This window comes from Podarcis cretensis (assembly GCF_951804945.1).
Source record: "Podarcis cretensis genome assembly, chromosome: 12".
NCBI classification, from domain to species: Eukaryota; Metazoa; Chordata; class Lepidosauria; order Squamata; family Lacertidae; genus Podarcis; species Podarcis cretensis.
Genome location: NC_137181.1, coordinates 45,848,074 through 45,870,370, shown reverse-complemented (window position 1 = coordinate 45,870,370; position 22,297 = coordinate 45,848,074). Strand labels below are relative to the sequence as shown.

Sequence of the window (22,297 nt, the reverse complement as noted above, 5' to 3'; positions counted from 1 at the left end):
TTTCCCATCACTGTTTTAAACAGAGAGAGCCATATGTGAGTTGTGTTTGTTCAAATTACATTATGACCCAAGTCCTTCAACTGCATGATTAGCCTCTGGGTATTTTTTTTTTGGGGGGGGGGGTTACATTGATCTGTTTCATTTGTGATATGTAGTTTTGCTCTGCTTTGTCTTGGTTTTTATCTAGTTTTTAGGGAAAATTATTGAGGTGTTTTATTTAAAAATGGAAACCACGTACAGAGACTTTTTTATTAAGTGGTATGCAATTTTTGTAATTCACATGCTTTTTCTTACAGGAGTGTAACACTGTTATGGTGGAACTCTTATTCTAGCGGTTAATTGCAAGCAGTGCATAAATGTGTACGCAGTGGTTCACTTTCCCAAAACTAGGCAATTATTGGAATATCAGACCTGGATCTATAGCTGGGGGAAAACAACCCAGGAGAATTTTATTGTCTTTGGGAAATTGTCTTAAGTGCACGTGTTACATTTAATTTAAACTTATTTAGGTTTTCACACCCATTATCTGCTGCTGTTAGCGGTTTTTTCAGTTTGCAGGAGGCAAAGATAAATGGATCTTATTTTAATTACCTCTAATAAAAGCAACTCAAAAATTCTTAAGGCTTTTTTTCCCCCTGTGAGGATTCCCCCCCCCCTTTTTGCACATGCCTTGTATTTTTAAATTGGAACATACATAGTTGTGTTTCCTCATGTACAGAGTTAGGAAAGGAAATAATCAGTGTCAACATATTCGTCCTTTTCATTGTCCACAATGGTCTGTGTTATATGACTTATAATATTAAGCGGTGTAATGGGATTCATAGCAGACACATCACGCTCCCTTCTGATTGTTAAAAATGCCTACTCATGCTGAAAGAAATTAATGCACCTGATGTACTGTGGGAGAACAGCAACAAAACCTTCACAATGTAACTGCTGTGTTATTTTTAATTTACTTCCAGGCCTTTTTAAAAACTGCTTGAAAATTGTTTAGACGATAGCTAGCTTAGTATTTTCTAATGGTGACTTCCACACCTAGGTTTCTACTCAGAAACAAGCCCTATTAAGTTTGATGGCACTTACCCCGGTACCATTGCGTAGGATCGCTGCAGGCATTTGGACTTAATTACTTCTGAGTCGATGTGCACAGGATTGCGCCACAAGACTGTTTAACTAAGATAAATTTATAGTGACATTTTTTTTTACCTTGCATGTTGAAAAATGAGAAGCAATGCCCTCTCTTTGCAATTTTTATGCTTTTTATTGGTGTGCACGATTGCGTTACAAGTGGTGTGTGTGTGTGTGTGTGTGTAGATATGCTAAAAAGCTGCGCACAAATGAAAAATCGGTTGAGAAGCTGTAATGCATTAATGTTACAAAATAGAAAACGGTTATAGGCAGAGCTGGGTGGGGCCCAATGCAGTATTCAGCTCTCTGCCTTTTGTCTGGTAAAATGGCTGAGATGGAAGTTCTTGTCTACAAACCATTATTTTTGCATGACCTTTAAAAGGCAGGGGAAGAAATTTAATGTATTCTTTGTTGCCATACACTGTGCTAAGATATCAATGTATTGCCTTGGATTTTGCTGCTTGAGTTCCCCTCTTCAGCATGACTTGTCAAAGCAAAAAATTGAAACTCTGATTCAATGCCTGTTAATCCTGTTACTTCCAACTTCGGAGTTTTGAGGAATTTCGTTTGTTAATGGTTTTGTTTTCAGAGATTTTATTTTTCATATGCTGAAAATGAATGAAGCACATAGCTAACTGGTGTTTTCAAATGGAAATGGGGAATGGCATATTAATACAGTGGAACCTCGGGTTACATACGCTTCAGGTTACGTACACTTCAGGTTACAGACTCTGCTAACACAGAAATATTACCTCGGGTTAAGAACTTTGCTTCAGGATGAGAACAGAAATCGTGCTCTTGCGGTGCGGCGGCAGCAGGAGGCCCCATTAGCTAAAGTGGTGCTTCAGGTTAAGAACAATTTCAGGTTAAGAACGGACCTCCGGAACGAATTAAGTACTTAACCCAAGGTACCACTGTATTGGCACCAGGAGATCTGGCTGTGACACAACCGTACCAGAAAGTTGCAGAAAACTTGAGCTGTCCATTTTAAAAGGTGGAGATGTATTTAAGTGTAATGTGCGAATGTCTTCAGAATTAAATATTGTCTATTGCGATATGTATTTGTAAAAGTCTTCTGTGATCTCTTGTGGGACAGAAAAAGCATACATTTTCACAGACTTTATATTTGAGATATTCCTCTAAAAAATTCAGTTTTTGTTTAAAGATCTTAATTGGTTCTGCCAGTGTAACAGAAGTTAAATTAACTGGGGGGGGGCTGCAATTCCTCAAATACTTTGTGGATTGCCATTTCCCCTTTAATACTGCGGCTTAACAGATTCACAGAACATAGTGGTACTGTTCTAAAATGAAGAACTTTCACTATCTCCTTAGAGCTCTAAAGGAGAAAGACCCTCTTTTTTCTAATGTTCTGATTTTGTAATCCCAAAAGTCAACTCACACCACCAAACTACTAATGTGAGCAGATAACAGGTAAAAGGCGAAAGGAACATCTTCAATACAGAGAGAGAAACAAAGAAGGCCTTTTCCATATAACAGCAGAGGCGGTTTTAGGGTAGCACAACTGGTTCGGCCACACTGGGCACCATGCTATAGGGGGCGCCACAACAGTGCTGTGGAAGGGAGCACGAGAAACATGGGTGGCAAATTTTAGCACTGTGCAGGGCACCACTGAAATTTGAGAGCCCCAAATCCACCACTGATGACAGATTTTAAATAGTCCAACCAGTCGTATCGCTTGCTAGGGATCCCTGCAAACTGTAGTTCTGTGTGGAAGCCAGGAATATCTTTAGTGTTCTTGACACCCTCGCCAAACTACCATGCCCAGGATTTGTTGAGAGAATCTAAAACAGCTTGTTGTTGTTGTTTAGTCGTTTAGTCGTGTCCGACTCTTCGTGACCCCATGGACCAGAGCACACCAGGCACTCCTGTCTTCCACTGCCTCCTGCAGTTTGGTCAGGCTCATGTTTGTAGCTTCGAGAACGCTGTCCAACCATCTTGTCCTCTGTCGTCCCCTTCTTCTTGTGCCCTCAATCTTTCCCAACATCAGGGTCTTTTCCAGGGAGTCTTCTCTTCTCATGAGGTGGCCAAAGTATTGGAGCCTCAGCTTCACGATCTGTCCTTCCAGTGAGCACTCAGGGCTGATTTCCTTAAGAATGGATACGTTTGATCTTCTTGCAGTCCATGGGACTCTCAAGAGTCTCCTCCAGCACCATAATTCAAAAGCATCAATTCTTCGGCGATCAGCCCTCTTTATGGTCCAGCTCTCACTTCCATACATCACTACTGGGAAAACCATAGCTTTAACTATACAGACCTTTGTTGGTAAGGTGATGTCTCTGCTTTTTAAGAACTGTCTAAAACAGCTTAACTGGTGTTAAACACATTGCGCTTAACAGCAGGTAACAAACAAAGCCCAGGAGCGCTTCCACTCTCCTGCTATTCTTGAGTGGGATTCAGTCCCGTTCCAGCAAATTCAGGTTGCACAATTAAAGTTAATTTGGAGGTCTTGTGCAACAAAAAGCCACTTTCCCTAAACATCAGACCAGCAATGGGAAAGTGTGAGATAACATTTGCTTGGCCAACACCATCAAACCTCCCCACTGACGAAACAGGATGAATGCTCATTAAATAGTCAACGTAATCTAACCTCCCTACAAATAAATCAGGATGAGTGCTCAGTGAACAGTGCCCAAAAATGTTTTTTTAAGAAAACAACAATACAAAGACAAGAGGTGCTTTGGGAAGGGTTGATTCTGGTAGAGATGTGACTGGGAAACGGTTAGGTGTTCTTATGCATATTCATGTGTGCAAGCACCCCACTTCTCCCCTTCAGATTAGCCTGTCCCAAGGTGGCTTTTATTGAACGGCAACAACACAATAATAAACATGGTCCTGATATATGAATGCAAATGTAGCTCTTGGAACACTTACTAAATTATACACATGCACCTTGTCAGCTCTGGCCACAAGAGTATGCTTGGAGTTTTCTTACAAATTCAGTTTTGGGTATACACCATAGGGTGCCCAGACTCTGTCCTCTCAATTTTCTCAGTTTATTATTTATACCCCGCCCATCTACGTATACCTACGCCAGAAGAGATCTTCCTTGCTCTCTCTCTAACGGCATTTCAGACTGCCATTCAAAAACTACCGTACTTAAAGCAAGCCTTTGGGCTTAGTTAGGATATGTTTTAGATATAGTCAACCACATTTTGTGAGGGTTTTTCTTCTGCTGGTTTTATTTTATTGCATTATCTTGCAGGTTGTAAGCTGCTTTGGGCATTGCTATGCAGTGGAAGAGTGGATTGAGAGACAATCAATCAATCAATCAATCAATCCATCCATCCATCCATCAAATGTAGGATTCAGGCTATTAAGCATTTTGGATTGTGCATTAGATTGTCGTGGGAACTCACTGCAGAAGCCAAGACACTGGTATAATGTGCTCCTCATTGGCCCACCCCAAATGGAATTCAGAATGTTAAACTAGCAGAACATTATTGTCAGGATTACGGAATTGCCATGCTTCACAAAACTCATCAGCGTACATTGTGCAACATAATTTGATGTACATGCCTGAGAACAGAGAAAAGCAAGAGTCTGGCTTGTTGATGGCGCACTTTAAAATCCCCTAAAATAGCTGCCCAGAAGAAATGTAGAAATGGCACAGTTGCTTTGTCAGGGTCCTCACAATGTTGTTGGACTCTGAGTCCTATCAGCGCCAGCCAGCAAATATTAGGAATGATGGAATTTGTAGTCCAGCGACACCTAAAGGGCCACAGACTTCCTATTCCTGCTCCAGACATTATAAACCATTTAAAATTATCCGCCAATGCAAAATTTTGCTACTCTGTCTCCTGAGCATTGGAAAATCTGCTTAACCACACCACCAGAGACCTCACCAGGCATTTACACATGCTTTTAAGCCTCTGTTAGCGTTAAGATAACTACAGAAGCATGCTCCATTGTTTGGAGCAATGTGGCCTAGCTCCCTAATTCACCCACCACCCTCTAGTTAAGGGTTAGAAGCTTGCATCTTACAAATATGTGTATGCTGAGCTTTTCATGATGCCTAGGTATGTGCCCAGCACATACGTAGCATGGTGCTTTTACAGTGAAATTGCAGAATGTGCTGAGCTCTAAATAAGAGTCCATTGTTGTTAGGGAACTGCCATCGGAGCCAGAGGGAGAGGGAGGGCTCCAGAGGGATTCCGGAGAGCGTCTCGGGAGGGAGAGAAGCAGCCCATCTTCTGGGGAAGGAAATCAGCGTAGCACCAGTGGAGAAGGGGGGCAGATGGGGGAATCGGCGAGGTGGCTCCATGACTCCTCGCCGGAGACCAGCGGGGAGAGCACGGGCCCTCCGCTGCCCACACCCTCCCTGCACAGAAGGCTACCGCGCAGGGAGAGTAGGCGGAGACTAGGCGTCAAAGAGCTTCTTTGCTGGAAGAAGTTCAAGAAACGCCCACTGACGGATTCTGCCAGCGATTGAGACAGCCACGGGTGAGTGGCTGTCCGGACAGAATAGGGTTCACCCAGGTAACTCAGCCAAGCGTGGCGCCGATTTACGCATGAGGAACCCCTAGAACCATTACAATTGTGTTCTTTACACAGTTCTTAAAACGTCCAGAATATGTTTCAGAATCTATAACTATGATAGATAGATAGATAGATAGATAGATAGATAGATGATAGATAGATAGAGACAGTATTTCCCCCTAACATGGACTCAAGGCGGCACACAGATAAAATAAGAACAGATAATGTATTAATGAAACTCTGCTCATTTAGTTGCTTGAACTTCTTTTCAATACAAATTGCATTTGTGTTTGTCTCACAAAACTTTTTTATTTTTTAAAAAAGCTGTATGCGTGTCTGTTTGTTTAAAATGGGTTTTATTTTATTCTTAATATTTATTTTTGTATAGAATAAAACACCTTTCCAACAGTTCCTCTTATGAAAATACTGTCCGTTGGAAAAAAGGATCAAGATTTGTGCAAGTGTGTGTGTGTGTGTGTGTGTGTGTGTGTTCTTACTGGTGCCTTTCTTGTCAAGAATTGCCCTAGTGGGTCCATTCAGTAGTCTGCCCATTGCAGCGGCTGATCTGTAACACTGGGTGCTTCCATGAAGTGGTTTCTTGTGGGCTTGGTGCTGCTTTGTATGTTCACAGTGTCTACACAGCATCATCATCAAAATAGTGCCTCATTTCCCTCCTCTATTTAAAATTTGGTTTTACCATTTCTGTGGGGGGGGGGGCGTTTCTTTGCCGGATTTTCCACGGGAACAGTGAATCTAGCTAAAACAGCAAAATACCGTATTTTTTGCACCATAACACTCACTTTTTTCCTCCTAAAAAGTAAGGGGAAATGTCTGTGCGTGTTATGGAGGAAATGCCTACGGGTGGCATGCCTACGGATTTTCCTCCTCTAAAAACTACGTGCGTGTTATGGTCGGGTGCGTGTTATAGAGCGAAAAATACGGTAATATGGGGCAGCTTCCCCGCCCCCCATGAGGACAATGACCAATGGATGCTGCACAAAAACTGCATGCGCGAGTAGCACTGAATCCCCAACGGAATCACCCACTGATTAGACCTGGAAGCATTAAGGGTATTGGAGCTCTGAGTACCTAGACTATATTCCTTTCCTTGCTCATCGTCTGCTTCAAGCAGTTTCAGTTTTAAGACCACCCTGATGGGAGCATCAGTGCATATAACCAATGTACACTCACTGTGACTTCCGCCTCCTTGGAGTTGATTGGTGCTGCAGAGGAACTCATTTGTTCTTTGAATGTTCTGCAAAAATGAAAGGGCAATCAATTAGAGAAGGCATTAGGGTCCCCTCGGACATCTTCTGCACGTGCATGCCAGATTTGTTCTGAGAAATGTGCTCCTGTCTGGTACATCAGACAGGGTCAAAAAACTTAAGGCTTTTGTTATCAAAGCATTTCCATTTTTTAAATAAAGGAAATATCTAAGTATTCTAGAAATGTTGAGCAAACCTCTCACCCCCTGCCAACTTCAAATTAAGATAAAGCTAAAAACACTAATATAGCTATCCATTAAGTAGTACAGTGGTACTTCGGGTTACATATGCTTCAGGTTACACACTCAGCTAACCCAGAAATAGTGCTTCAGGTTAAGAACTTTGCTTCAGAATAAGAACAGAAATTGGGCTCCGGCGGCGCGGCGGCCGCAGGAGGACCCATTAGCTAAAGTGGTGCTTCAGGTTAAGAACAGTTTCAGGTTAAGAACAGACCTCTGGAACGAATTAAGTACATAACCCGAGGTACCACTGTACTGGAATCAGCTACATGAAAAATAAGATCTCTAGTAGTGTTGATTTAGACAAAAAACATTAGTGCTGATTGGTTTCTGAATGTCTGATGTAGATTTTCAGTTTCGTTGTTCTGTGTGGGACAATGACAATAAAGATTATCATATCGTATTGGGGTTAGAGCCAGATACAAGGACGCTAGCAAAATACTCAAGCAAAAAAAATACACTTGTGGCATTTAGCAGTTTATATTACATACTCCTTAAGCTAACAGGGATAGTCTTAGCTTTATGAATGTCTGTTGCTTAGAACTACTCCTAATAGCTGAAGCTACCTCCTCCATAAAATTGGGGGGTGGGGGGCTATTTCAGTGGTAGATGCAGCATGGCATAGTGGTTAGAGACTAGGTCTGTGGAGAATGTGCCAGGTACAGATTTCCCCTGGGCCATGAAGGTCGCTTGGTAACCTGGGGCCAGTCATTCTCTTTCAACCTTCTCTGCATCACATGGTTGTTTTGAGGATAAAATAGGGGATGGAACCCTGTATGCCACTTGGAGAGCTTTGGGCAAAGGTAAACATATTATTGAGTAATAAATATAGGACATCTGCCTGTTGCATGAGGTCCTGGGTTCACTCTCCAGCTAGAGGACCTTGCTGAACTGCTGCACACCAGAACAGATGGCTTACAGATGGTGAGAGCCAGTGTGGTGTAGTGGTTAAGAGCGGTAGTCTCCTAATCTGGGGAACCGGGTTCCGGTCTCCGCTCCTCCACATGCAACTGCTGGGTGACCTTGGGCCAGTCACACTTCTTTGAAGTCTCTCAGCCCCACTCACCTCACAGAGTGTTTGTTGTGGAGGAGGAAGGGAAAGGAGAATGTTAGCCGCTTTGAGACTCCTTAAAGGGAGTGAAAGGCGGGATATCAAATCCAAACTCTACGACTGTTGATGTTACTTGTACAGGCAGAGCCAAATGGTCTCTGTACAACATCATCAATAACTTTTGTATAGAAGAAGAAGAGTTTGGATTTGATATCCCGCTTTATCACTACCCGAAGGAGTCTCAAAGCGGCTAACATTCTCCTTTCCCTTCCTCCCACAAAGAAGTGTGACTGGCCCAAGGTCACCCAGCAGCTGCATGTGGAGGAGCGGAGACGCGAACCCAGTTCCCCAGATTACAAGTCTACCGCTCTTAACCACTACACCACACTAGCATGTTCAAGTGTTCAAAGCACTTCACATTTTGTCTAGTTGCGGTCCTGTAGGATAATGTGTGCATTGTGGCAATATTGTAATACAGAAGGCATGTGGACTGCGTGTCCAAGTGTTTTGCATTGATGTTCCTAGGTAGTATAAAAAGCTTCATTTTAGATCAGGGGTGCCCAAACTTTTTTCAAAGAGGGCCAGATTTGATGAAGTGAAGATGCATGAGGGCCGACCAAAGTTGTTAAGCTTTTTTTTAGGATTTTACCCCAGGACATATACTGCCACGGGGGTTGGATTAAATCAACAGACTTTGGACATGCCTGTTTTAGATGCATGTCATTGTAGTAACCAGGTAGTAGGCATGAGAGTTCAAGTAATACACAAATTTTAGAATTATTAAATTTCTATCCCACCCTTCCTCCCAAAGGAGGTCAGGACACAGCAAACATAAATAATATTAAAACAATGTGATTTGCAATTAAAAAATATATATTTAAAACAAATAAAAACTAACTACAAAAGCATTTAAAAGCAATTGTGTACTCTCACAGAAGCTAATTTAAAGGTTGCCATGGCCACTGTCTTTCAGCCATTAACCGTCTGAGTGAACAGGGATGTTTTAAAATTCCTCCTGAAAGTCAACAATGCAAATAGGGAACTGCCACCAAGAAGGCCCTGTCACAGATCAATGCCAACTGGGCAGCAGCCTCTCCTACCAATCATAGGGCCAGAGACACTTGATAATGTGGGATGTTGTAACTTAAGTCCATCGACCTTGAGGGCCTCTTGTTCCAGTAATGAGTGATATGGGAAGCAATATTTATTTTTTCTTTCTTTAAAGTAGAAAATATATGGATCTATTACTGCTGCCATGTTACGTGCTGCCATTAGTCCTTCTTCACTGCAGGGTAAAATATATTTGATGCTGCTCTTTAACTATGTGGCCTCTTCCTAGTGTTTTTCAAAGTACACCCATATACATAATAATATACATATATGTTGATTATTGCTGTATCTTAGTCTGCCGTCCCCCCACCTTTTTAAAGTAGCCACTCACTGTTTTGGAGACTCCATATTTTTCCAGTGTCCTGACTGAAGATCCCATCCCTTTGAACTTTACAAAGTGAAACTGGAAGCAGAGCGGTCACCAATAGTTGCAGCCGGGTCAGCTCCAGAGCTTGCTGGATGATGCATATAATCTTGTCCACTCCAGTGAATTCACTTAAGCTTCACGCCTCTCTGAAATTAGCCTTCGGTCCTCAGACTTACCTAGGGCTTGCCGTATCTGCATAGCCCATTGAGACGCTTCGTGAAAATAGCGGCGCCATCGGTGTGCAAAACGTCATTGCTCCACTGCGGTGCGTCGGCTCCATCCTGTCAACCTAGCAGTTCGAAAGCATACCAGCACGGGTAGATACATAGGTAATGCTGTGGCGAGAAGGTAAATGGCGTTTCCGTGAAGTCTGGTTTTCGTCACGGTGTCCCATTGTGCCAGAAGCGGTTTAGTCCTGCTGGCCACATGACCCGGAAAGCTGTCTGTGGACAAACGCCAGCTCCCTCGGCCTGAAAGCGAGATGAGCATAGCAACCCCATAGTTGCCTTTGACTGGACTTAACCACCCAGGGGTCCTTTACCGTTTTTCCCATCAGCTCCTTATAACAGACAAATTTGACTTTCTTTTGTGGGCGAGGGAATTCAAAGCCTGTTTGACTGGAAAGAACTTGGCGTCAGGCCTAGTGACGGAAAAGAAGATACCCTGGAAGTATTGGGGGAGGGGACTCTGAGGAAGGCCTGAGTGGCTGGGGCAACCCAGCCAGATGGGCATGGTAAAAATATTATTATTATTATTATTATTATTATTATTATTATTATTATTATTATTCCTACTACTACTATCTACAGCCAGGTCCCCAGCGGGAGTCACAGGTACTGACACCTGTTCTGGGCCCTTCCTGTCTCTAGGATCCAGACCTGTGGAGCAGCTGTAGGGGACAGTAAGGAAGCACCCCATTATTCATTTGCCCCCCAGAATGTTCTAGAGCAATGCTCTTGCAGGGCATTGTTGGTAAATACCATTCTTGCAGCCACTTGCTGCAGGTAGCAGCACCCCTGCTGCCTTTCACCGTGGCAACCCAGTGCCTCTGAGGGAGCCCATGAAGGACACTTCGCCAGGCAGCCGGAGGCTAATAATAATAATAATATTAAATTATTATCATTTATACCCCGCCCATGTGGCTGGAATTCCCCAGCCAGTCTGGGTGGCTCCCAACAGAATATTAAAAACACGATAAAACATCAGACATTAGAAACTTCCCTAAACAGGGCTGCCTTCAGATGTCTTCTAAAAGCCAGATAGAAAGCTGACTGGGAAGGGAGCCCAGGAGGCAGGGTGGCTACAGGAAATATAGGCAGCGAGCGAAAAGGAGAGGAGCCTGAGGAACGGAGGGAAGAGACCCATCTCTGTGGAGAAAGAGGTGGCAAGAAACCAGGGGGAATTTCGCCTCAGGACAGGAAGAATCATGCCCTGCAGGTATGGAAGAATAGGGCCCAAAGACCGGCACGGTGCCAGATTTCTTAAATTAACTTGAAATGAGGTGGATTTCTAGTAACTACTTGATATATTAAAAAAGCACAGGTGCCCATGCAGGTCTTTGGAGCATTTCACGGTTCACCTGTCTGAAACTTGAAAATAGGATTCGTTTGTAATTGCCTGGCCTACTTCCTCCAGCAGCTACCGATTGACCGTCTCCTGGTAACATTTAGGGTACAATCTGTAATTGGTAAACTGCATTTCCGTGTGCTCTGGCTTCTGTCACGGTGTCCCGTTGCGCCAGAAATGTTTAGTCATGTGGGCCACATGACCCGAAAAGCTATCTCTGGACAAACGCCGGCTCCCTCGGCCTAAAAGCGAGATGAGCACCGCGACCCCATAGTTGCTTTTGACTGGACTTAACCGTCCAGGGGTCCTTTACCTACAATCCGTAATTCTCAATATCTGCCTACTCAGTAGAAAAGGTATGGATAGTATGAAGCAAAAGTGTACAGGCTCTGAGGCATAATTCTGTTCCTTCACACTTTCCAGAACTGATCCCTGATTATTTCTGGTCTGGATCGCACATGCATTTTCACCGTTTAACCACAATGATGTTCAAAGGTGAATGGGTCAACCTGGCTGTGACATCATATTGCATCTTCTCTGAGACTGTGTGTATGCCAGAGTGTTCTGTTGTGCTTTTGTGAACATTTTTCCTCACAAGAGCCGCTTCAACGGAAGTCTCTCAATGTCCACACTAGTGGATAGCACTCAGTGGGGGGTGTATATGAATGTGTGTTGTTGTCCTGTCCCCTCAGTTAATAATAATAATAATAATAATAATAATAATAATAATAATAATAATTTTATTTATACCCCGCTCTCCCCAGCCAAGACCGGGCTCAGGGCGGCTAACAACCAATAATAAAAACAAGTTGATTAAAATGCAATTTAAAAGATTAAGATACAACATTAAAACATTAGGGTGCAATCTCTTCATAGGAGGAGAAAGGAAAAAGAAAAGGGGGAAGGCATCAAACTGATTCTGAGCCAAAGGCCAGGCGGAACAACTCTGTCTTACAGGCCCTGCGGAAAGAGATCAGATCCCGCAGGGCCCCGGTCTCATGAGACAGAGCGTTCCACCAGGCCGGAGCCAGAGTTGAAAAGGCCCTGGCTCTGGTTGAGGCTAATCTAACTTCCTTAGGGCCTGGGACCTCTAGGGTGTTGCTATATATGGACCTTAAGGTCCTCCATGGGGCATACCAGGAGAGGCGACCCCATAGGTATGAGGGTCCTAGGCCGTGAAGGGCTTTAAAGCTCAAAACCAGCACCTTAAATCTGACCCTGTACTCCACTGGGAGCCAATGCAGCTGGAAAAGCACTGGGTGAATAGTACTTTCCCCACCCTTCCTGAGTTTCAGAAACTTAAGCATGCATGCAAGTACTTGTTACCTTGTACTTAAATGTTTGAAGTACACGTTTTCTGCTTGTGCATATACAGGGCTTGCATAAAGCAGAGGGTTTTTAAAAAGTGTTTGTTATAATTTTAATTTTGTAAATCATAGAGTGAATATGGATCATGGCTTCCCTGGATTTCAGATCCAGTGCAGAAAGGGGGCAAGGTTCTCCTTGCATTGTCCTGCTAATGATTGATTGATAGTTTATCACGTGGTTATATATATACCTAGATAATTTTGTTGCCCTTTATTCATTCATAGTCTCCATTCTTGACCCCCCTCACCTGGGTGTAAGCCCTATTTAATTAAATAAGAAGGACTTCTGAGTGGACATGGTTAAGCAATCCATCAGTTCTGCTGATGGGTTGGGCCCAGTCTTACAGAAGATGGACTGAAATCATGGCAATTAGTTAGTCGTGATCTAATAATGTGAAATACATCGATAGTTTGAAAATAAAGTTTGCACCTCCAAAAACAAATTTCTTAGTTCAGATGCAGTGATAAAAAGTTGACCAAGTGATAGTTGTATTTAACTTAAATCCTACTGATTTCAGTAGGCCTGCTCTAAAGGATAAGTTAAGTCTGGATCTCCAACACTATGTGTGTATGGAATTAATACAATACTTACAAGTACTTGGGATTCTCTACAAATCTGTGTGTTTTCTAGGTCAGCACCCGGTACTTTTACGTCCAGTGTACTTTTTCTTCACTCCTGATACTGAATTCTGGTACAGTATTGATATCCAGTCTGCAGTGCTGCATTTTTTCATCTGGCTCTCCATCCATCTAGGGCTAACAGCTGCCAGAGAGATCTACTCAATGCTGATCTCCCAGAAAATGCTTCTGAATATTGAACACTTTGCACAAAAAAATTGTTTCTGAAATTTAGAAAAGGGGTCTAGCCATTTATCTTCCCTTAATTCAGTATTACTCACTAACAGCGCAACAAAGGACCAGCGGCAAATACTTCCCATCACTTTAAGCAAACAATTGCAAGTTGAAGATCAAAGGAATAGTTAACACACACACACACACACACACACACACACACACACACACAGACACCCCACCCTGAGTCACTTTCTCAATAGCAGTTGAGGTTCACTTATATTATTCTTCCATATTCTCCCCCAAAGGGGAAATCCTACTAACACATATTTTTTCTTCTTCCTGTCTTTGTACTCGCATCCCAAATCCAAGAATTGAAATCAAAGAATTGTAGAGGGGGAAGGGAACCCAAATTATATTTAGGTGCTGTTGGATTCTTTGGATTTGGGGATGAGTAGGAATTATTATTATTATTATTATTATTATTATTATTATTATTATTATTATTATATTTATTTATATATATCCCGCCCTCCCCAGCCGAAGCCGGGCTCATAGGAACATAGGAAGCTGCCTTTTACTGAGTCAAGTAAAAGGCAGCTACTAGCAGTGGCTCTGCAGAGTCTCAGATGGTGGAAGAGCATTCCTAGTACTACCTGTAGATGCCGAGAGTTGAACCCAAGACGTTCTGCATGTAGCGCAGATGCTCTAACACTGGGCTACAGTAGAGAGAATGAAGAATGGAATACAAGCAGACCTTGGAGATTTTGCAGGTTCTGTTCTATTTTATTTTAGAATTTTTTTTTTCCAATACAGTGGTACCTCGGTTTAAGAACAGTCCTGTTTATGAACAATTTGGTTTACAAACTCCACAAAACCAGGAGTAGTGTCCCGGTTTACAAACTTTACCTCAGTCTACGAACGGAAGCCGAACGGTGGAAGGGCACCGGTGGTGGAAGGCCTCATTAGGGGAAGCGCGCCTCGGTTTAAGAATGGTTTCAGTTTAAGAACAGACTTCTGGAACAGATTAAGTTCGTAAACCGAGGTACCACTGTACAAAGTTCTAAAAATCCAAATTTATAACCATATACAGAGATTTATCTGAATCTCAGCCCCCCCCCCCACAGTCCCGTTTTAAACATTTAAAACTGTGTCTTCTTCCAAACTCTTAACTTTTATATTAATCCATATTGTCCATGGTAATTGTTACACTACAAGTGAAATCAAAATCCTGCCAGGGTTTCCATCTGCTTACAGTGGTCTCTTCGATAACTCACAATTTTTTCCCATTCAATTGTAAAGTTTTTATCCAGTCAGCTTTGCCATTTCGGCATGGTCCATCAGCTTGGTTTGCCATTTTTCTCTGACAGGGACTTTCCATCTCTGGGCTAGTAGCATCCGAGCAGCTGTTGTTCCATACATAAAAAGTATTTTCTGGTCCGTTGGGATGTCAGTACCTGTAATTCCTAATAAAAAAGCTTCTGGTTTTTTAACAAAAGTTATTTTAAACATTTTTTTCATTTCATTATATATCATCTCCCAGAAAGCTTTTACCACCTTACAGGTCCACCACATATGGTAAAAGGAACCTTCTTTTTCTTTACATTTCCAGCAGGTATTTGTACTTGTCCTATACATTTTTGCCATCTTAGTAGAAGTCAAATACCACCATTACATCATTTGCAGGTTCTGTTCTAGACTTCAATAAAACAATAAGCAAACCACACCATTTTTTCAGTGCATATAAAAGTTACCGTATTTTTCGCCCTATAGGACGCACTTTTTCCCCTCCAAAAATGAAGGGGAAATGTGTGTGCGTCCTATGGGGCAAATGCAAGCTTTCGCTGAAGCCTGGAGAGCGAGAGGGGTCGGTGCGCACCGACCCCTCTCGCTCTGCAGGCTTCACAGACCTCTCCGCAAGCAGCGGGAGTGCTCCCGCTGCTTGCGGAGAGTTGCCTGAGCTCAGCGCGTCCAGGCTTCGTGGACCTCTCCGCAAGCAGCGGGAGCGCTCCTGCTGCTTGCGGAGAGTTGCTTGCATGCAGAAGCCTGCGCGCGCTGAGCTCAGCGCGTCCAGGCTTCGCGGACCTCTCCGCAAGCAGCGGGAGCCAGCGCTGGGCTCCCATGGCTTGCAGAGAGCTGCCTGTTTGGGGGCTGGGGCGGGGGAAGCTCGGGCCTGGGGGGGAAATAAAGGGAAAAAAATTATTTCCCCCCCAGGCCCGAGCTTCCCCCGCCCCAGCCCCCAAACAGGCAGCTCTCTGCAAGCCATGGGAGCCCAGCGCACCGTATTTTTTCGCCCTATAGGACGCACCGTCCCATAAGGCGCACCTAGTTTTTTGGGGGGGAAATAAAGGGAAAAAAATTATTTCCCCCCCAAAAAACTAGGTGCGCCTTATGGGACGGTGCGTCCTATAGGGCGAAAAAATACGGTGCGTTTACACTATACTGTAGTCTGTTAAGCCAGGCGCCTCCTGGTTGCAGGGGCAGGAGGGGGAAGAACCTGACTCCAGCATCAGCCGGCTCCAGTCCTGTGGTCAGAAGATGGGCAGCAGCAGTGGGGGGACTTCCTTCCCCTGGAAGCAGCTAGGCTGCCTGCAGCTCCACCCACGTCCTCGTAAGCAGCAATATCCACGAAGTGCAAGAAATCAAAGCGCAATTAAGCGAGGTGTGCCTGTACATACTAAACTCAGAGGTGGTCTTTTTGCACCTTCTGGGGGCTCTTAGGTTGCAACTGGAGGATTATCTTCTACATCAGGGTTTCCCAAACTTTGGTCTCCAGCGGTTTTTGGACTACAACTCCCATCATCCCTAGCTAGCTGGACCACTGGACCAGTACTCGGGGATGATGGGAATTGTAGTCCAAAAACAGCTGGAGACCCAAGTTTGGGAAACTGTTCTACACTTTTAAATTTCCTAGTGACTAAAGACACAAAGCACTAGAACTTCTCTCACCCAGCTTCTACAAACTTTAACTGGCTTTGGTAACCCACCATTTACTGTTGCTATAGACACTATATCTTCACTGGCATGTAGAAAGGAGAGGCGTCTCTCAGTTCGTGCTGGGATTTGGAGATGTTGCTCCTGCTGCTTCAAGTATCTTTGAGCCTGGCATGAAGTAAAAAGCTGACCCTTTCACAAGCTTTCTGCACGTACTCAATAATTTGGGAGAGACATGTTGTTCATCCTGTCCAGCATGAAGTGAAAGGCACCTCCCACCTTGGATGTTTTCTGCTTTGCAATGAGCACCCAGGAAGGGAGATGATATTATTATTGTCATTGTCATTGTCATTGTCATTGTCATTGTCATTGTCATTGTCATTGTCTTCGTCCTTATTTCAATTTATATACCACCCTTTATCCAAGGATCCCATGGTGGTGTACAACATTAAGAATGTAGTTTATACAGCGTAATAATAAAAACATATTACAAAGCATAATAATACACAGTACAGTGGTACCTCTGTTTACGTACACTTCTGGTTACAAACACTTCAAGTTACGAGCTCCGCTAACCCGGAAGTAGCTGTTCCTGGTTGCGAACTTTGCCCCAGGATACGAATGGAAATCACGCGCCAGAGACCCCATTATTGAAAGGGCGCCTGAGGATAAGAACAGTTTCAGCTTAAGAACGTACCTCCGGAACAAATTAAGTTCGTAACCAGAGGTACCACTGTATAATAACCAAATAATTGTTATGACAGGCCCCCCTCACATTTAATAGGGCATAGATTATTTAATGGCCAAAGGTCTGGGTGAGGAGGAATGTTTTCATCTGGCGCCTAAAGACATGTAATGATGGTGCCAGACAAGCCACTCTGGGGAGAGCCTTCCACAGATGGGGAGCCACCCATTCTCGTGTTGTCACTGCAACCCAGTGTAGATGCCCAGATGCCAGAATGGCGCTTAAGGTCTCCACCCTCTGGAGGTGCATTGTGCCTGGGGACTCTTGGATCTTGACTGTTTTCACGCACTAATACCACATCCTGTAGAGTTCTACACAGTCCTTTGTAGCGCAGCGTAACTTTTAGGGTGAATATCGACAAGTAGAGCCAGCCTGCATCATCTGTCTCCTAAGAGGCCCTGACTCACATTAAAGTTTTGTGGGGCTGGTGCACTAGGCCATGACTCATCCTTGTGCCCTGCCAGTGTGTTTAGCCATCATATTTGACCAGTAAGTGAACTCAAATTGTCCACAGAGCTAAACTGAATGATCATCCAAGCCCATAGTGGTCTCTGGAAACCTGCTTTGGCAATCGTTGTGTCTGTAAATAAATTAAGGTGTGCATTGGTTCCCTACCATTCATTTGCTGGACTACAACTCCCATCATTCCTGGCCATTCATAATGCTAATATTTCAGGATCAGGCTTTTTTCACACAGCTGTAAGCTTCTATAAAGCCAGAAGCTTCCATGCAGGTTGGTAGTGACACACAAACATAAAATGTAATACTGTGCACCTGACGGCATTTCCATGCCGTTTCCTTGCATTTTGCACCTGGACAGAGTTTTAACCACAAGTCTTCTGTCCTTCCTGGAAATGATGTTGGGTTTTTTTTAATTACTATTGCAAAATTATTGTGAAAAATTCACGCTGCCATTGATGTGGGGTGGGCAAAAGGCAGCTCAGAATGAAAAGGAGCCTTTGCTTTGAATGGACAAAAGGGTGTGGCTTAGGAACCAGAAGATGGGAGAAGAAAAATGCTCTTTGTTCTGCAGTCAGGTAAAGCAGGTGGCTTTGCTAACTAGCCTGATCTGGGATTTGGTATAAAAATGCAGCGAAAACTTGGTTCTCGGTCGTATTTGAAGAAGTAAACCTAGAAAATGTAGTAATTGCCAGTGGTTCCACTACAGCTCTGGATACGTGGAATCCACTAGTGTATAAGCTGCAAGTTTGCTTTTTTAACACCCTATTTTGTTTCGTTGTTGTTTTATAATTAGCTGCTTTGATTTACTGTTAAATTACTGCAGTTTTTAACACTTTATTGTCCCAAAAACTTCATGTATCTGGTTCAAGCTTTGTCATTTTTCTGTAGTATAGATGTGTACAGTGCATACAAATTAAAGCATTCACCCGGCGGAGGGGGTTGTGTTGGGTGGGACTGCTTTGCTGGAATAGTGTGAAAACGTGTGTAGCCAAGGGGGGCGAGGAGGCAGCTGCCCCCCCCATAATCAGTAAAAATCAATACAAATGAGGTTCTTCCCCCCCCCCAACAAAAGCGTCCCCCCCCCAAAATAAAACCTGGCTGTGCCCATGTGTGAAAAGTGAATAGATGGGAACTGAGGGCTATTGGATGTGGGGGGAATGGATTGTAGTCATACATTCTTGTCAAATCTGAAAATTGGAAATTAGATTTTTTTCCCCTTATAGCTGGAGGTCTAGACAAGTAAACCTCCCTCCTCGAATCTACTTTCTTCTTCCTTTTATTAGCCTGCATTAGAATTTAACCCATGTTTTATATCGATCTTGTGAACAAAATCCATGCAAAAGAACATAGTAAATATTCACGGTGGAATCACTGCAGGCTTTTTCTTTCTGTCTTTTTTTTTTAAAGTCCCTGTGTAAATCGGGATTGCAAAGTCTTTGTTTGCGCAAAGCAAATTGAAACACGTACACAACCCATTACAATAAGAAACGAACAGGGTGTTTCTCCTGTTCTCTGTGAATCCTGTGCAAATAGCCAGATTCCGTGCTTTTGAAATTCTTTTGAGTGCAGGTATTTCCCCAATTTTTCATCGCTCCTGGTTCCCTTTCTGGAGATGAATGAAGACAGACCAGTTTTTCAATTGAATCTTACACTGGCCCTTGCCATGACTCGCTGGCCTCCGCAGCAGTGGCTGTTCACAATTTCGTAGTCAAAAAAGCAACCTTTCAGATCAGTTACCTCCTGTCAAGAGCTAATTTTCCAGCAGTCAAGCTTTATCTAGATAAATAATTAGAGAGGGAGATGAAGACTGTCGTGCTGAGTCTGTCTGTCTGCGACACAGTTAATACAGTCGATCTCTCTGTTTTTTCATTTCTGCAGAACGCTTGCAGTGCCCGTCTCATTAAAAAAAATCTGTATAGAGGCAATGGGCAACAAAGCCAATTGCTTTGCATTTGTCTCGGATGAATTAATGACACTTCTCATGTATTTGTCAGAAGTATACAAACAGCTGCATCTTGCATCAGGAACAGAGAAAATCCTGCCTTGATGGCTTATTCCAAGGCCTTCTACACGGCCATGAAAAAGCACCCGGTGCATAGCCTATAAAAATATGTAGCATTGTATATTTTAATTTAAGCAGCAAACAAAATCAGTTAAACTTCAACATTCGCCTTTTCTGCATTGGACAAAAGAGCCTTTTTCGCTGCCATTCCCTGGGCTGAAAGCTAAATTTAGCTGGGAATCATTTAACGTGACACTAGAGAGACAGGAGAGAGATGCACACATGTACAGATATTTAATGAGTAGACACTATTGTGAAATATCTTGCACTGTAGCTGCGATTCTCTCTTTCATAGATCCCCATTCAGCGGAGCTGTATTATTGATGCAAACTCCAAGGAACATGTAGTAGTATATTGACAAGTACACATCCCCCCATGTACTGCTATTGAAAGGGTGTTTGGAAACCCTTTAGTTCTCTCTATTCCTTGGTGGTAGCTTCGGCAACATTTCCTAGTAAGATCTGGTTTTAAAAACGGATCGATATCTCTGTGCTTGTGTCTGTTGACCACTTTAAAGTGTGCTTGCCCTACACAATACCTCGAGGGGGCATGCCACTTCCTTAGGAAACCCAGATATTTAATAATAATAATAATAATAATAATAATAATAATAATAATAATAATAATAATATAATTCACTGCCTAGCACTTCAGCATACTTTATTATCTCATTCTTTCACAAATCAGAGGGCTGATGTCTTCCCCCCGCCCCAGATCCTAAATATACTGTCTCTGCCACAGAAGGCACATAATTTCCAGCCCCTCCATTTAAGTAGGATGCCATGGATTATTTTAATTCTTGATTCTATGCATCGTTTTACATAAGGTAGAAAAGATGTTCCAAATGAACATTTCCAACCATAATAATCATTTTTTAAATGTTATTTTATTTGGGAAGTAGCCCTGTGGCTGGACGTCTCTGCTGCACTTCTTTTCCGTTACTGCAGTCGTTTGCTGCCCTGAATCAATTTCTGCGACTCACATTGGTATATTGAAGGGTGGGGTCCCAGCAGTGGATATGCATATGGTGGAAGGGGTGGAGAAATGTGGCTGTTCTGCCAGCCCAGGGACCATGGAGGCAGTTGCCTGCTATCTTGTGGTTTTTCGTTTTTTTAAAAAAACAAAAACTAAACTCCTTTGCGCTTCCATAGGATAGGAAAGCAAAAGGCTTTCTTTCCAATATAATGGAGCCATTAACATCTATTAATAATGCAGACAGGGTAAGTAGCTGGAGTTGGCGATCCCAAGGGGCCTTGTGAAACAGATGTGCACTGTATCTTCCCGGATTTGATGGCTGCTGGGGTCGAGGGGGTCGCTGTGGTTCCTGTTTATTTCCTCTGGCAGTGGTTTTCTAATTTAAGCACCTCTGTCTCCTGGCTACAGTAGCCTGCTGTGATGCAGAGGTGGGGAGAGAGAGAGAGAGAGAGAGAGAGTGGGGAGAGAGAGAGAGGGAGAGAGAAAGAGTAGGAGATGGGTGCCAGCACAGATTGGTAGTGCCTCTGCACAGCTCCCAAGCTGACCTATTCCCCTCTTTGCCTTTTCTTCGCAGAGGCATCCGTGTTGGGGGAAGCTGAACGGGAGAGCGGCTTCTCCTTTTGTTAACGTGTTGGAAAGGTAAGCGCCTTCCTTGCTGTCGACTTGGAATACTGCTGTGTTGTGCATGCATCTTACCCGAGATGGGATATAAAGCCCCTTGGAAAACCTGTCCCGTCCTGTGTCATTCGACACAATGCTGTAAGTAAGCCTGAAAATGGAGATAGCCTTATTTCTCTCCTCCTCCTGCTCCTCCGTCGGCCCCCCCACCCCGCTTCGTCTTCTTCTTTTTCCAAACAAGACCCGGTGTTTCAGTTTGAATCTGCTGCTCTGTTCCTGACAGCTGTTCTGAATTGACAGGGGCATTTGGAGAGAACGGATTCCCCACCTCTTTTAGCTGTTTAGGGTTAGAGGAATGACAGCAGGCTGCCTTTTTAAAAAAGAAAGTTCCGAAAGGAAATGTTCCATTGTATCTTTGCACTTCCTGGGATCGCGCAATCACCCACCTGCCTAAACAAAAGCTTTTGTTCCGTGTGCGCTGATTTCTAATATGCTATGTAAAGCAGCCGTGTGATTTGCATGATTTCAGGGGGCTAGGCTCGGTGTAAGGCAAAACAGCAGATGTAAATGTCTGTAGTTGGACACAGCTGGGTTGCAGCATTGTCTTGTGCGCTCGCAGTATAATGCAGAGGAATGCATTTCCGGATAGATTGTCAAGAGACATGTTTTAAAACACTGCCACTGCCTTCCATCACTCATTCAGTCCCCTGCAGCAACAGAATAGTACTGGAAGTTCTGAGCTGTGCAGGGCAAATAGCATAACTTGTCTGGAACGAGAAGAGTAATTTCCCGTATTATATGGGTTGCTAAACATTGTTGCAAATAATGTGGAAAGGGAAACCCCGCTGCATTCACTCTCTCCTCTTGTCTTAAGGCAATCTCTGCTTACATCGAGTTCTTGGGATGTATATTGTGCATCGGGTAGCGAGAAATAATAAGGAGATGGTGGATTTCTCCATTTTCTTTAGGAGATACAGGAATTTTGTGTGTGTGTATGTATGCATCACCTTGTCTGTAAATTACAGCAAATTGGAACTATAAGCATGTTCTTGGGCAGTAAGTTTTTTTTAAAAAAAAGCCATTGTGGCTTTTTGTTCATTCTTCATCCACATTCCTCCT

The 22,297-nt window shown here is 43.4% G+C and overlaps 1 protein-coding gene and 1 long non-coding RNA gene across 10 annotated transcripts in view; one reads left to right on the top strand and one right to left on the bottom strand.

Annotated features, from left to right (window-relative positions):
- Nucleotides 1-9,728, bottom strand: part of LOC307199531 (uncharacterized protein) — a 111,804-nt gene extending 102,076 nt beyond the window's left edge. Inside the window, exons 1-2 of the mRNA XM_079947492.1 lie at nt 9,622-9,728; nt 6,817-6,880 (exon numbers count right to left, since the gene is read on the bottom strand). Coding sequence (XP_079803618.1) covers nt 6,817-6,880; nt 9,622-9,638 — 81 coding nt within the window. The 5' untranslated portion in view covers nt 9,639-9,728. The remainder of the gene's footprint in view (nt 1-6,816; nt 6,881-9,621) is intronic.
- LOC307199535 overlaps nt 1-22,297 on the top strand; it is a 99,250-nt gene that overhangs the window by 5,156 nt on the left and 71,797 nt on the right. For 7 of the 9 annotated variants that reach the window (XR_013832004.1, XR_013832005.1, XR_013832006.1 and 4 more), the window contains exon 2: nt 21,135-21,199. This is a non-coding gene — a long non-coding RNA (uncharacterized lncRNA). Of the gene's footprint in view, nt 1-10,787; nt 11,095-21,134; nt 21,320-22,297 lie in introns of those variants that run through there. The other 2 variants (XR_013832007.1, XR_013832008.1) reach the window with 2 other exon arrangements.